The sequence below is a fragment of the Crocodylus siamensis genome, chromosome 13, assembly GCF_052110815.1.
Source record: "Crocodylus siamensis isolate JL-2025a chromosome 13, ASM5211081v1, whole genome shotgun sequence".
Taxonomy (NCBI): Eukaryota; Metazoa; Chordata; order Crocodylia; family Crocodylidae; genus Crocodylus; species Crocodylus siamensis.
Window position 1 is genome coordinate 15,838,166 of NC_143407.1, and position 16,245 is coordinate 15,854,410.

General features: G+C 45.6%; 2 protein-coding genes across 3 annotated transcripts in view; both read left to right on the plus strand.

Moving 5' to 3' along the window:
- LOC149853995 (uncharacterized) overlaps nt 1-1,418 on the plus strand; it is a 14,787-nt gene extending 13,369 nt beyond the window's left edge. For both annotated transcript variants that reach the window (XM_090025694.1, XM_090025695.1), the window contains exon 3: nt 1-1,418. This exon is cut by the window's left edge. The gene's annotated coding sequence lies outside the window, so the exon portion shown is untranslated.
- A 221-nt stretch (nt 1,419-1,639) lies between these two features.
- BAZ1B (bromodomain adjacent to zinc finger domain 1B) overlaps nt 1,640-16,245 on the plus strand; it is a 78,726-nt gene continuing 64,120 nt past the window's right edge. The window contains exons 1-4 of the mRNA XM_090025691.1: nt 1,640-1,903; nt 10,871-10,987; nt 13,688-13,832; nt 14,669-14,864. Coding sequence (XP_089881817.1) covers nt 1,791-1,903; nt 10,871-10,987; nt 13,688-13,832; nt 14,669-14,864 — 571 coding nt within the window. The 5' untranslated portion in view covers nt 1,640-1,790. The remainder of the gene's footprint in view (nt 1,904-10,870; nt 10,988-13,687; nt 13,833-14,668; nt 14,865-16,245) is intronic.

Here is a 16,245-nt window from a genome sequence, read left to right on the forward strand (position 1 = left end):
GGCTAAATTTGGATGTTCTTGTGAGTGCAGAGTAGTGCCAGAGTCCAAATGAAATTCTATTGATGTGGATGCATCTATCTGGAGTTAGATAATACTTGGTGTAAGCGAGGACAGCTCATCATGGCTCTCTAGCTGTAGATCTCAAAGCAGGGAGAAGGGGTTACAACTAGCCTAATTAGATTAAGAAAAGTCATAATGGCCTGTGTTAAGGTTTACAGCAGTGATTCTCAGCCAGGATGACACAATACTCTGAGGTGCCTTGAAATACTTTCAAGAGGACCATACAACATTAGCACTGTTAGATGTGCAAACATGATTCAAAATAAACCCAGTATTTCCTTGCATTAAAAACAAACATTCTGACCTGCTGTGGTCTGAGTTCTTTGCAACAGAAGAATTGCTTTAAAGAAAACCAAAAAACCAAACCCTAAAAACTGGGCTTTTACAAGTGGTCTTTCAAGTCTAAAAAGGTTGAGAGCCATTGGTTTACACTGTAAACTTTACAGCAATAAAGATACAAGCCTCAAAGCTGAAGATTGCTACCAGCTTGTCATTAAAATGCTGGGTTTCTCACTTACAGTATGTGATAAATGAATGCTTCCTCGTAATCTTTTACACCAGCGGTTCTCAGCCTCGTTAGGCTAGAGGCACCCCTTGGAAAGTGTTAACTCCCCGTTTTCACTTGCTTTGTCGATTACAACGAGACCATAGAACAATTCTGTCGCAAAGCATTCAGAAAGCCGCAGCAGGTCAGCACGTTCTTGACCGCGTGGATTCTTATCCGAAACCTCCAGGTTTACCGGTGAATCGCCACGTCTGCCCACCCAACACTGCACATGACAGGATCATGTTGCGGTCCCCCAGAGCGCAACGGCTGTTCTAGACGGAGGAGCGGGACAGGGTCATTGGGGCAAGCCCCCGTGGGTACTTTCTGTTCCGAAAAGCAGCTCTGGCTGATTTGCTGTTTGAGGAAAAGCCATCATACATCCGCCGCAAGCCGCTTCACTGGGGCACGAATGGCTCCCGTTCCCCAGCTGCAGCAGCCGGACCTTGAAAACTGCCTGTGCGATCTCCTCGCTGCAGAAGCGGCGGGACGTTTTACCCTGCCGGGTCCCGGGCGCCCAGCAAGCGCTGAAGGGCGCGAAGACTCGGGCCCGCGGCGGAAGGGCCGGGACACCCTACGCGGCAGCGCTTCTCCCCGGGGGCTGCGGCAAGGCCCGAGGCTGGTCCTCCCCGACGCCACAACCACCAGCGCCCAGGAAGCCGTTGCCGGAGCGGCGCAGGCGCTGACCCTTACCGGGGGCGGGCCCGAGGCGCACAGACAAAGCCCGGCGCGCGACGGCTCAGCAGTGCCCGGATGAGCCCGGAACGCCGGGCCGGGGGGCGCCCCCATTGGCCGTGCCGGGGAGGGGGCGGGGCGAGTAACGGGGACACAAAATGGAGTCGCGCTCCCTTCCCCTTACATAACGTGACCTTTCACCCTGCGCGCGGCGCAGCGAAACCTGTGCCTCGGAGGGGTGGGGCGAGCCGGCGAGATAGACGTGACGGGCGACCAATCGGAGGCAGGCGTCCCGGCCCACAGCAGAAAGGACTGGCTTTTGTGGGGAAGGGCGGGCTAGCCGGGGATAGCATGCTCGGGTGCGCGCACGGAGCGTCTGCCGGCCGCCCGCTCGGGAGGGGGAGGGGAATCTCCCGCCATTTTTCAATCCTCCCGCCCGGTCCCACCGCCGCTGCCGCCGGGGCCGTTGGGTGCAGCCGCCGGGGCCGGCCGGGCCCTCGCCCTCCTCGCCATGGCGCCGCTTCTGGGCCGTAAGCCCTTCCCGCTCGCCAAGCCACTGCCGCCCGGGGAGCTAGGCGAGCGCTTCGTCGTGCCGCACACGCAGGAGGCCTTCCGCACCCGCGAGTATCCGCCCGGCCACGGCCTGTGGGGAGTGGGAGCTGTGCGGGGCTGCCGATCGGCCCCGGCCCGCCGGGGAGGGGCGTGACCGGGGGGGTCCCACATGCGGCCCCGGGCGGGAGGCGGCAGCACCCGCGTATCCGCCTGGCCTCAGCCCCGGGCCCGGCTGGGGGTGAGCTCAGCTGGGCGCTTGCAGCTGGTCCCGGCGCCGCCGCTGCGGGCTTGTCTGGCAGCCGCTTGCTCGGGGCTTATTGGGGAATCCTGAAACCCCGAGCGTTGTTGCTCCCATGGCTCCTCCTAACAGCCTCACAAAGCCCCGTCCCAGGTGACGCCGTCCTAACGTGACTCCATGCACGGAATTGGGGGGAGGGGGCAGCTGGGGCCGTGGTCGTTCTCGTGCCCGGGAGCAGTCCTGCAAGAACAGCCCTGGAGGGAGCCGGGGTCGCTGCCGAGGCATTTGTTTAACCCGGCAAGGAAACGCATCTGGCACTAGCACCACTTCAGGGCTTGGAAGTCCCCGCTGGGCCTGCCTGGGCCCTGCCACTTTCCTGCACTGTTCTTACAGGAATCGTCGTGGGTCCGTCATTCCTGCCTGTGAGGGCGACCTTTCTGGGGGCGCTCACCTTCCCTGTTCTGCCTGAGCGCGGCTGGACTAGAAGGACGGTCTCTGCCTTGACGAGTTCCTAATCCGAACTGTGGCAAAACATGGGGAGAACAGGGGTGCAAAGTAAATTGTGCACATCAAGCCTGCGCTCAGCTAGCGGATTGAATAAATTAACTGTCAGAAGCACCTATTGATCATCTCTTTCCTAGGCTGCAATTTACCGTTGTAATGGGGCAGAAATGGGTCTTGGAGGAACTTTTTTAAAGGACAGACTTGTTTTGAAAAATACATTCTCTGTATAATAGGTGGCAAGAAAAGCTCATGTTGTTGGGGAGGCAGTAAATGAAATGAGCAGTGAAAGTTACTTCTTTGCTCACACAGCATTTAAAAACCCCTTTGAAACCTTTTTCATTAGAAAGGTATGGCTACGCTAGCACTGAGAAATCAGTGTGGTGCATCGCTTCTTGGAGAGTGGGGAAGGGAAGGGGAAGTGGACGTGGCCAAGTCAGCTCACCAGTGGAAGAGATGCTCAGCTATGTAAACAGGTGCCTGTCCTCCATAGAGGAAAGTATGAAGGTTTTTTTTTTCCCTTGGGGCAGGGGGGGTTGGGGAGGGGGGATTGGCCTGTGGTTTGAGACTGCAAATTACTGATCTGGAACCTGATTCTTCGTTTGTGATAAAGAGGGTTGTAAACTCAAGGGAGAACTCATTGTGGGGGGAAATATCTAAATGTATATAACGTGCTTGAAAGATCTTGGCAGCATGTGAGACAAAGGGGCTCTAGAATTTTTACAGATTCTTGTGTTATAGTGTCCTATTACTTTACTATGAAGTGCAGCCAGCTAAAGGTTGTAGGACAGATTAAGTAGCCTTTGAGATGGAAGTGCAAGTCTGAGATGCAGACAGGTATTACTAATGCATTAGGTGCAATGGAATGGGATTGGGATGAGGTATTTCAGTTGAAAATGAGTGTCAATTTTAAGGTATTCAGAAATGAATAAATGTAGTGTCCTTGTGACTGGCATTTTTAAAATGTGAGAGAGACCTCTGAACAGCTTTCAGTTTTAGACTATGGACTTCTCTGAAGGTAATACTAAAAGTACAGGGCTTTCCAAACTTTTCCTCAGCATGACCTCATTTCCCCAGGATGGCCCCTCATTCCAGACCTGCAGCCCCCCACCCCCTAGGTGCCTCCTTCCCAATCTACAGCCTCCTGGCCCTTCCTGTGCTTCTCCCTCCTAACCTGCAGCCCCCCAACCCCTCCAAGTGCTCATCCCTGTGCTCCCCGCACCAGTGCCCAAGCCTTGCCCGCTGTCAGCCAAGTGTGGAGCCCCAGGAGGGCTGGAGCAGAGCACATGGGGCTGGGATATGGAAACAATGCAGGATGCCTACTGTGGGCTTGGGTCTCCCTGCCCTGCTGCATTTCCCACCCTTGAGGCTCCATGGCTCAGCACGTGGGACCTGGAGTGGGGGAAGCCACCATGGCTGCCAGGCTGAGGCATCCCCCTGCCCACCCAAAATCAGTGGGGGCACAACTCTGTTGCTGTTGCACTTCACCTTGGTGGTCACAATGGTGTGGCGCTCCCTCCTGCACCGGTCCTGCCTGCTGGGTTGTGGAGGTGGCTCCTGCCTGGAACTGGTCCAGCCCTGTGCCCCACTGGGCACATACATCCATCATCCCAACCCCTGATGTTGCAACCCCATTCAGGATTACGACCCACAGTTTGGGAACCACTGTTTTAGTACATATGTCTTGGTTAACTGATGACTAAAATGATGTGGGAGACACTTCTGGAAATGTTTGAAGCTTGTAAATGCCAAGGAAGCTGAGGAATTGTATAGCTGGATTCAAAAGGTGTAACTAAAAGTAATGGGATGAAAGGGATGAAGCAGAAAACTGTCAGGAAAAGGCACTTAGTGTGATGTTATCATGTAGAATGCTTTTCCCAAGGGGAGGTATTGGAAGCCCTAACTACATATCTCAGGTCAAAATACTAACAGTTTTACAGTTCCAGGCTAGCAAGGAACCACTATGGATCTCTTCCATATCTCGATTTCTTCCTTGCATGTATATTATAAAAAATGCAACTATGGGAACAAAAGAAATGCAAGCATCCCTATTAGCTGGGAAGCAGTGAAGAAACAAGTAAGCCTGGAAAGGTTACTTCCATTTGCTATATGTGGCACAAATGGGTAGTATTCATGAGTCAGAACAGGAATCTGTGTATGAAGAGGAGGGACTATCAGTGAAAAAGGTTTGAAGTCTTCAGTTTAGTATGGCTTTAAGTGCAAGATATCTAGGCTGCTGCTTAACTTGGGCACCTCTCTTTCTCTTCCCCCTCATCCCCCGCCTCCCCCAACTCCCCACTAGTGAAAGTATGTCCTTAGACCAGGGACGGGTAAAGTCTGGCTCATGGGCCAGTTAGGCCTGCAGCAGACTCCATTTTCCAGCAGTCCCTGCCTGCATCAGCGTGGCTGCTGGCAGGGTGCGCAGGGCAGGTAGCTGCTCTACGGCTGGGATCTTGTGGCAGTGACAGTGTGGTCTGGAGTATGGGCAGAACTATAATTCGCTGCCCGCAGGCTCTAGATAGAAGCGTGCAGGCAGCGCATCATGGGTCTACCCTGGCTCTGAACTGTGCTGTCGCCATGGCGAGATCCCAGTCCTGGCGCCTGAGAAGCTTCCTGCCTGCCCTGCGCCCTGTCAGTGCTGCTGGGGCCGGTCTCCATGAAAACCATGGCCTGGCATAGTCAGGGCACTGCACTGCTGCTCCTGGAGTCTCCGTGGAAACCAGCTATAGCCATGCGGGCCAGGGCTGCTGGGAAGTGGAGTCTGGCTGACTGCCGGATCTACCATTTTGCATGGCCTTGCCTTAGGCCGTTTCTGTTATGCTGTTTGGCTCTTCTTCTCTGCTCATTAGCCTGGTATCTGAATGAAGTATATGTAAAATTCTTTGGACTCTTTCTAAGGATCAAGTATTATGGATCAGTTTTACAAACCTGGTGACTTCAGCTTCCATATGGACAAGGATGCAAAAAGTGTTTAGGCAGGGGTGTAAGGTGGAGGGAGTGGCTAGGTACTTACTTGTGGTGATTTTTCTTCATTGCCAAATCTTCACGAAGGTGTTTTTTTGGGGGGAGGGCAGGATTGTTTGTTTGTTTCCATTGAGGAAAAAATAGAGCAAAGTCCACTGGATACTAGGTGACGCCTTAGCCTTCTGGGCCGTGACTTGAATCGAGGCTTGCTACTTGTGTGGGTGTTGAGATGGGATGAGTCATAGGGCAAAACCAGAAATAGGTTCTTTTATACAGGTGGTCTAATGGGTCTACCCCAAAATGATGTGAGAGGTAAAGTAAATGATGCCTAGCCTTGTCCAAATCACAGTTTTACTGAATTCATAGATTGTATACTCCATGAAAAAGGAGCTGTCTGCATTACATATCTTAAGTCAAAAGTGTGACATCTTGTTAAAAGACAATTTTGCTACTTTTGGGTGCATCCAGATGAGCATGGAAATGTGCTGTCCCACAGTTTTTCGATGTCGGTTTTTTGACACCAGGATCTCCTGGGGTCGTAGCCCCCCTGCCCCGCATTGCAAGGTAGCAGTGCAGGGAGTGCCTGTGTGTGTGGTGCCCCAGACAGGTCTGCGGTGCCCCAAACTGCGTGTCCATGCTTGTCTGGCTGCAGCCTTTGTGGTCAAGTGCCCCTTGCCTTCCTTTCCTTTGGTCTGTGTAACTGCTGTCATGTGACTTCCACAGGGAGGTGTTTTACCTATGACCAGTTAAGATATGAAAAAGCTACAAGTGATATGTGCTGGGCCAAATGCTTGGTATGAGGCTTAAACTAATGGAGCTAAAAGAAAGGAATACTCAGAGCAAAGCTAACTTGTTAATGTGTGTTTTCTTTGGGAAGCATTGTTGCTTTCCTGGAAAAGAAATGCTTGCTGTTCTTACTGTTTTGTCTGCTTTGTTCAGGCAGTATTCTAATGCAATGAAGATGTTCAACAGCTTATACTTCAGAGTAGCACAGCAAATGGCAGAGGTAAAGGCTTCACAAAGGGAGAGAGGTAGTGTTTTGCAGATGAGCCAAGGACATGCTTTCAGAATTTAGGAGCATGGACTCCTAGCCAGTTAAACTGGTTGGAAAATAACATGGACGGCAGCAGCACAGTATAAAGTTTTCTTGCAAAAGGTTCTTGTCATGTGAGTTTCTGTCAGGTTTATAGCAGAAACTTTTTTTTAGAGCAAAGACATAGTGAAAAGATGGTAAATTTATGTATTGTATGTATGGCAAACATGAAGCATTGCTTGCAGTTTGAGAGTTGGTTTGTTGCATGTGTACTAAGAATATTATGTGATGTAAGAGTTGACTGTCATGGTTAATGCAAATGGAAGCAATTAATTTATTTTCAAACTGTTTCCTGGTTTATACCATGTACAGGGATGCTTAGCAGCTTCATAGCATGAATAAGCTGCATATCTGCTCTAATTAGTTTTGCATGCATTATTTAACTTCTAGATTAAATCATTTTCAAAAGGATTGTTTTGTGGCTTGGTTTGTTTTTATTTAGGTTTCACTTTTTCATATTTGAGTGTTCTTTAATCTAGCAGTTTGTTCAAAGTGGTGGCCATATGCTAAATCGAACTTGTATGTTCTTTCTGGCAGTTCTTACATTTTTACCAGTAGCTGGTGTTCTGGGGTGTATTTTTATTGTTCCCGTTTCCACAGGGTTTAATGATCCAAGTAGCAGTGAACTGAGTGGTGTTGGTAAACAAAGCAGTTGGTGAGGACACAGTGACAGGATCTTTCCCCCAGTCCTGGATGTGACCTGTGAGGTGACTTGAAATTGGAGATGTGTTGGATCTCTTCTCAATTTTAATGGAAAGCGCGAAACAGTTCACACAACTGAATGGCTTAACATACAGGAAGCTCTGCTGTGACAGTCTGTTTTTCTGGGTTGTGCCCTTGAACTACAAAGCACTATACAGTTTTGGGGGTTCACTAGTATCACAAAGAAGGTCGGAGGTAATGAAAGGCCTTTCTGAACATGCTGCTAGAATGCAAGTTAAAGAATGTGGTCAGGAGTTGGTGTTGATGAGAGCTGACCAGCTGTAGTTTGGAGTTAAGTTGCATTTGAGAGAACTGGGTTTGAGGTGGGAAGGTGCCCTCTGGATTGTAATGTGCTGAGTTGTTGCACCTGCTGGCTTTAATTACACCATTGATAATTTTTAGGCCCAAAATTCTGACATGTCAGAATTATACTTGTTCTTGATGGCAAGTGCAAGGAGAAAACTTGTGAGGAAAAACTTTGGGCCTCTTCTGGTGATATTGGAAATAAAGTTAAGAGGAGTTTTTTGTTTTAATTTTTATCAACTGGGACTTGGGCATTTGCTTGTTCTCCTTTTGAACTGCCTGCAGAAGGAGCAGAGTCTCTTTATGGGTTGGGAGAGAACAAAGGTCCAGTACGTTGTGTGGCAGTGAAACAGTTCTTTTAACTCTGTTCTTCAGTTATATATGCAGTGCAGCTTACCAGTTTCTTAAGCACTGTCATATTTAGAATGCGTATTCCATGTCACAACATTTTACCAACTAGAGCAGCTCTTTGGCAGTACTGTGGCTCCTTTGGATGCTTTTTTTCAAATACTATGCATTTTGCTGGTGGTATGTTGGATCAGGGGTTAGGGCAATTGATTTTGTGTGTTTGGGCTTCTGTATACATTGAGGGCTTGAGATTCATTTAAGCACTGCTCTTGCTAGAAAGATGTAGGCAAGGCTTTAGTTCAATAGTTGCAGTTTTGGGCTCTGTCAGATTGGGTTCTCAGTTCTTTGCTGAGCATTGCTAGAGAGCTGATCAATATCACACCAATTTGGTTATCTGATGCTTTTTGCGGGAAGGCGGGGGGGAATGTAGGGATCTAGAACTAAATAGGGCTTCTTGAGCCATTGGTCCCAGTCCCCTGCATTCACAAAAGCTGTTTGTCCAAAAAGGTCTGTAGGGTCATCTACTTCAGTATCGCTTGCACCCCACAGTCACAGCCATCTAAAAAAAACCACAAAAATTTCAGTGTGCTCCAGGAGGAGGATGGGAGAGAAGGGTACTGCCAATACAGAATTCAAGTAACGTTTGCTCAGATAGTCTCAGAAAGTGATGATACCCAAACGTTACAGAGGGAAGGCAAATATCTAATGGTGATCCTTGTTAATCTGATGTGGGGGAAAGTACCTTCCTTACCCAACTCCAGTGATCATCTTAATTGACCCTGGCCATATCTACAGTAGCATAGTCAGTGTCACCAAAAAACCACGTAGGTATGCTACTGTGAAATAACTCTGGTTACTGGTATATGCAAATACTAAATGACTGCGTAGTAGAAGTGCACCGATTTATATCAGTGCTGATGTGATATTGAATGGATATAAAGAACATTTTCTATATTGGAAACCGGCCTAATGCAGCCAATAATTTGTCCAATAAATGCCCATGCGTGTGTGCATACAGCTGCAGTGTAGCACATAGTCAGTAAGAAGCATAGCCTAACAGCGTGGAGAGTTGTGTGCTGCTGGTAAGTCTAGTGTGGTGTGCAGGGGAGGGGGAAAGAGTGTGGAGAGGCAGATCAAGGCCCCCATGGTGGAGGGATGCGGGGCTGGTGCAGGGGCCCCTTCCCATGCCCCTCAGATGAGCCGTGCCTCCATTCTGCCCCGGCTCCAGCTCGCACCTGCAGGCCACCCCACGCCTTGTAGATCCGGAGGGCACACGCCTCCTCCACCCACTGTCCTGCGTCCCTCCCTGCTCTGGCTGATCATGCCCAGCCCCCTTCCCTCCCTCACTGCAGGGGTCTTGATCAGCTCTCCCCTTCCACCACACCAGACTTACCAGCTGGACACAGCTCTTCAAGCTGCATATCGGAAATCGGATTGGTATCAGCCGATATGCCTCCTTAAAAATTGGCTATCGGTATTGGCCCCAAAAATCTTTATTGGTACACCCCTCCTGCGTAGTCACAACTGTGCATTCAGTGTTTCATGTAGTGTGTGAGCAAGACCCATGAGTCAAGAACCTGAGAGGCTTCTTAGTACCGTTTAGGTGCCTTGAAGTCATTCTGCTGCCTCTAGCTGTGGCCAATAGCTTGTGCATTAGTTGAAAAAGCGTGCGTCAGGGAAGGAAGGAGGCAGACATAAACTAAGTTTTGTGTCCAAGATGGGGAAGCCTTCTTTCTTTCCCTACCAGGTGACCAGCAAAGCTCAGATGTTTGAGATTACTGAACACTTCTCATAGCTTACGTCAGGGTTTGCTTCTGAAATCAGCTTGTATTTATACAAATAAAAGCAAAGATCAGTTTCTGAAACTTGTCATGCTTACTAACAACATACATGTTAAAATGAAAAAATGGTACATGATAATCTTGTCTATACTTTTAGTGAAGGGGAAAAGTTTTGTAATTACAGAAGCCTTTTTTCCTTTGCACTCGCTTTTGCTTTAAAGGTTGTTGCCACTATTCTCCCCCAAAGCGAATCTCTTCCAAACTTCACCTCTTGGATGATGCTAGTTGCTACAGATTGAAGATGGGCAACTTTTTTTTGAGTGTCACAGCTTATAGTTTGTTGTGGTTAAAGTGAAAAAAACTCTCACGAATTTGGGGATTAATAGAGTTGTGACTTTGATTCTCTGGGGAAAAAAAAATGCTTGCATGAGTATCTGAAAAATTACTTTAATCCAAAAACTGAGTGTAGTCAAAGTAAGGCATTAAAAGTGGTTTCCAACACTAATTTGCCTCCCAAGGGAGCACTGAACTATGCTGTTTGGGGTCGCTCACTTTTCATAAGAGCTATAAACTAGGCTTGATTTAGGCCTTGCCATCTATTGGTTTTTGCCCCTCCTTTACATTTTCCCATCTCAATTCCCAGTACTCCATGACCAGAACAAATACAATTTGAACCTGGTGTATAACTTGTGGGAAGATGCTACTAATGTTAACTGAAATGGAAATGAGTGAACTTGTACTAACTGGGAATTCAAGGGAATATGCCAACTGATAATTTCTAATAAAATGTTTTTTATTCAGGAGGCTTGAATTATGGGATGGAGTTAAGAACCTCTTTATTTTCTGTTTAATCACTTTGCTGAAACATTAGGAGAGAAGTTCATTATATTCTTTCTCAAATATAGCAGAGCTTTCCGAGTTAACACTGAGCTCTAGAATTTTAGAATGGCACATGTGATGAAGGTTGGAGTTTTGCAGTCAAATCTTAGTGCAAAATATTGGCTCTGGGTACAATCAAGGGTGAAAGGCTGCATAATATTTGGTTATTCTGTACTTGGTTGTGCTGTCTGCTCCCTGAGTTCTGTTTTCCTGAGCGGCTGACCCCCCAGAGAGTACGAGGCACGGTTAGAGAGATACAACGAACGAATATGGACATGTAAAAGCACAGGAAGCAGCCAGCTGACGCACAAAGAAGCCTGGGAGGAGGAACAGGAAGTTGCTGAGCTGTAAGTAACTTACATACCACGTTTACACTATCTTTCCAGACTGGGCTTAGTCTGGAAGGGTGCATGGCTGCGAGCTGTCCAGCAAGGAACTTGTTGTAATAGTTGTGACTAGTTCTTGAGGACCCCATTGATAGGATTTGTATATTCTCTGTGCAATGCAATGCTCTCACTGATGTAGCTCAGTCTTCATTGGTGTTTCTAGAAGTGTGCCTTTTCATGTTACCTTAATGCAGTTTGTGAGATGCCAAATCTTGTACTCCAGATTACCACTCCAGGGTGGCAGAGAATAATGTCTAAAACAAATGCAAAACAGAAGTGGCTTTTGGCAGGTTCAACAGAGGTGATGGGCATATTGGTTAGTTCTGCAGCAGCAGTAAGTCTCCTCTCCTTCCCCACCACCATGATCTGTGTAGGCCTCAACCAGATGTTGGTGCATTCAGTAAAATAATATTTTGGAATAAGGTACTTGTGATCTGTTCCACTTCAAACAAATATGGAAAAAAAAAACTGCAAAAAAAGTTCTTTCAGGCTCTGTTTATGTCAGTGGTTCTCACCCTTTTTTAGACTGAAGGCATCCCTAATTATCTACAGGCCACCCTGTAACAGGTGCAAGGCACTCCTTTATAACTTTAGTGAATTGAGGCACCCAATTTAAAAAATGAACTTATTTATTACAGTGCTTGCCTCCTTGCAGGGAGGCATTAGGGGAAGGCGAACTGCCAGGCAGGGATGAATGTGATCCTGCACATATCTGTCTATTCTCACACGTGGCTCATCTCTTCACAGCCCAAGGCCCCCCCAAGTTGCCCTGGCACCCTGGTTGAGAATCACTGGTTTGTTTTCCAAAAGGCTGAAGATTCCCCTTGTTGTTAGGCACTCAGAGCAGTGACTGGAGTTCTGATTTGAATCCAGCATAAAGTTGACATTGTGAAGAAACCTTTTTGTTAGGTGCAAGTCAGTGACTAAACTGATTTGAGTATCTTATTTCTTCCTTGTTCTACCCAGTAGAAACTGGGAGCTAGCCACCTGCTAAAGGGCACAAGTTTCTTTATTTATGAAGTAGTGACTTTCTTTTTCTAAAAATGTCCTATTCCACTTGTGGTGGTGATGTTGGCAGATTGGATTTGTCTTATGAGAACTTCTGTTTACTGCATATGGAATTCAGCCTTATGATTGGCCTAGGCTGAAGGAGGAATTGTCTGTAACTATTTTTCCATATCATGCTTCACTGTATCCTTCTTAACACTTCTACCCAATTGAGCCCAGAGTCTTAGAGTACTGAAGTCCTGCAGAAGCTAGGGCAGGGTGGCACCTCAGAGACTTAGAGGGAAGTACTACTGTCTCTGAGCTTTTCCAGTTAATGTTTTTCACTAATAGGGAAACATCTTTCTGGACATATAACTTGAGTAATCTTGAAATAGCTGAGTCAGAGGATACTTGCTTTGTTTCACTTTCTTTGAGGTAGTGATAAAATAACTTCCTGTGCCTCTGAAAGTTTTCAGTTATACAAGAGAGAGCATTGCAACAATTCAGGTTTGCTAGTTTTTTTCCCTTGTACTGAATATCTGTTGCCATGTGATTTTGACATTTAAAACAAATCTTGTTGTTTTAGGGCTGTGATATCTTTGTGTAATCACAGCTCTAAGATTTGAAACATCAACTGAATGTGTATAGTTGCATCAGACAGTGTTTGTCCCATGAAGGAATACAAGAGATAGTAACAGCAGAAATGAGTAACAATGTAAGTGAGGATTCAGTCCACAAGAATTGTTTTAATTTGAAAATATCAAAGTTTTCTTGGTAGAGTATACTTTCCTTCCCTTAATAAAACAATCAGCCAAACTTGATTTTGGTCCATTAGCAAAAGGAATTGTATGTAACACCTGAATATTTGTACCAACTAATTTATTGACCTCGTTTCCTTCTAAGAAAAGAGGATAGACAAATCTGCTGCACCCGTTCTTTGTATTTGACCATAAAGCTTTTTGCTCCGCTAATTAAGGATCTTTCGGCAGTATTGGCTGTGTCAAGGGATGGAACATGCAATACTTAGCTCTGTCCAGTTATTTTTAATGTACTTTAATATTTAGTTAAGCTACCCTACTAACTGAATTATCAAAAATTTAAAACTGGAATTTTGTCAGAGTACAGATTTAACATGGTGGGGGGGAAACAAAATGTTAAATTTTAATTATGGCTGTAATATTACTGAAGGGAAAACTTGTTTTTAAGAAAAGTGCCATGGTAATGATACGTTGATGTTTCTTGTTCTAAATTTATATGCCTGTTTTGGAGAGAGTAACTTTAATAAATGCTACAGCAGTGCAGAAGCCAGCCCAAATGTTTAAGACTAAAACAGCCTTATTTAATTGGTAGGAATAATAATTAAAATGTTTCCTGGTCAGTAACTCAAAATATTTTCTTTAATAGTTTACCCTTAATGGGAAGATGAGAATAGTCAGTAAGATAGGAATTAATTGTATGACCCTGTTGACCAGATAGACAAGTTTGTGATGTTGACCCTGTGAGTATGTCAGTGATAAAATCTTACAGACCTTTTTCATTATGTATTGTACTGTGGTGTCAGATTAAAGCATTAGTTTAACCATCAGTGTTCTCAGAATCATGAAACGGGAGATTGTATGGCATTTCCTGTTTTGTTAGCTGGGTAATATAAACTTTTTTCACGTCCTTGTTCAGCCTGAAGGAAGAATTCCCCATCTGGTATGAAAAATTGGTACTGGAAATGGTGCACCATAACACAATCTCTTTGGAAAAGCTGGTAGATGCAGCCTGGTTGGAGATCATGACCAAGTATGCAGTGGGTGAAGAGTGCGACTTTGAGGTGAGGACCTGGGTTCAAATAATTGCTGTGCTTTTGCTCAATGCCCTAACTCCTCAGGAGTGAAAGGAGATCATAGGTGATGTTCCCCCTCCACCTTATGATGGTTATCTACATGTGGTATTGGATGGTAAGAACCTTACCTCTTTGTGAAATTCCTTTGATAGAACCCACTCCTCAAGCAATAATCTGGAAACCTGCCCTTTAAATAGGGGCACACGGCAGACTTGTGGTAGTGTCAACAGATAGGAGTGATTTGGACAAAAGAATCATAGAAGTGGGTCACATCTAACTGCTACTGTGTCCCACCACATACTTTGTTCCTAGTAGGAATTCTAGATCAAAAGTGGTAGCTTGCAGTAGTTTACAGTTCACTATTTGGACAGTCCTTGAGCAGTGGCAGAAGCTCAAATAGTTTTTACAAAGGAAACCTTCCATAGGGCAGGAGCAAGAAGAAAAAGTTGAACTTGTTAAATAGGAGGGGAGAGAGATGCCCAATTCAGGGGCATGAGATTTTGAATTAGGTTTAGTTCCCCTTTTCTGATCTTGGGTGTTTTGAATGGCATCATGTGCCTCTGGAATGCTAAATAATCTGCATTAATGAAAACCAGAGGAATCTATGAGATTCTTCCTTTTATAATATGCCGAAGTAGAGAGAGATCCTCATCCTTTAGCAGGGGAAACTATTCTCAGAGAACGTGATTTAAAAATATGCTGTTAAGCCAGGGTGGGGGCAGGGATGTTGAGGGAGGATGGATATACTGTTTTCCCTCCCCTCCAAGTGTTAATGCTCATGAGCTCAAATTTCTTGCCCAGTCTTGATGTGTTTTTCTGCTCAGGTTGGGAAGAAGATGCTTCCAGTGAAAGTTGTAAAAATACATCCATTAGAGAAGCTGGATGAGGAGGCTTCTGAGAAAAAGTCTGATGGTGTCTGTGACTCTCCATCCAGTGACAAAGAGAATTCCAGCCAGATTTCCCAGGACAACCAGAAGGAGTCAATCCTGAAGGAGGATGACAACAGGAGGGAGAGTATGAGTAAGTAACAAATAGCTCATTTAATAGAGTGTGGTGTGGGTGAATGGGAAATGCATTCCTGTTCCTTCTTCTCAGGTCTGGGTTATGAAGTACTAAATATGGTCTTTAGAGGGCATTGTTTAATTGTCAGACAACTGTTTCAATCTTTAGTACTGAATTTAAAGAGCACTATTAGTTTCTAGCTACATGTAACTTATTACAAAGCAGCAAATGTACCATGGTCTCTTGGTTTTCTTAAGGTCATATGGTATATGCCTGCAATCAGGGAATTTTACAGTACTTCCCCAGCCAATAAAAATCATTGTCTAGAAAAAAAATTGTGTGCCTGAAGTACCTCAAGTTCTAGAAATTAGCACCTGTTTAGATTTGCCTTTGTGATATAGTCATGTGGCTCTTTCATCAGAAGTCTTATTAAAGAAACTGTACCTGAGCTGTGATTAGGACCCATGTCATTTTGTGCATAGTAACTTATAGTGAAATGGAGCATGTCAACATGAACAATTGAAATGGGCTGAAGGAGGAGATACCATGCCCTTCTGCAAGGTTGGAAATACCTGGTGAGTCCAGAGACAACTTTTAAGAAACAATTGTAATAAGGTATTATATAGGTTGATAGATTAGAAGTAGGCACAGACTCAGAGCCTGGAGTCAAATCTCCTGGAATTTAAGTTTTTTAGTCTCAAACACATGTTGAATGTAGAAGACCTAATGGTATAAGAAATACAGAAGAACCATGGATAGCAGCAACACACAAAAGTAAAGGTTATGTTGAATTGTTAATTTCTGTTGTGACTCTCTTTTTCTTCTCTTTGTGGCCCCTCTGGAAAACCAACCAAGCCTGTCTCTGAACTGTACAGCTTTCCAGTGTATATTCAGTATCTGACAGTTCTCACCTTTCTTATAGATGTTCAGAACTAGTTGTTTCTTTCAAACTAAGATCTGGTCAGAAAATGAGAGAACGCCTGTGTGACCTGTTCATATTATACATGTTTCAAAATTAAAGAGAACAAATTTCCTCTTTGACACAGGTTATGACATTATGAGTGTTCAAGCTTTTTTCTGCTTAATAGGGGGAATAACTCTGGTAGTGAAAAGCTGGGCGCCGCACTGAGTCAGGGTATAACACAACTAGGGAGACGATTCAGTTGTTCAGAGAGCAAACACAAGCACACATTACTAGCAACAGCTTTATTCAGAATGGAGATGGCTTCAGGCAAGCTCCCAAAGAAACCGGGTAGCAGCCACTAACAGTAGTTCTTTCCACATTTATACACCTTGGTTCATGCTTATTAACATTTACTCCACCTTTTGTCCCTCCTTTGTTCCACCCATATTCCCGTCTCTGTTTACTGTTTATTTCATTAGCATGGAATTACCTATG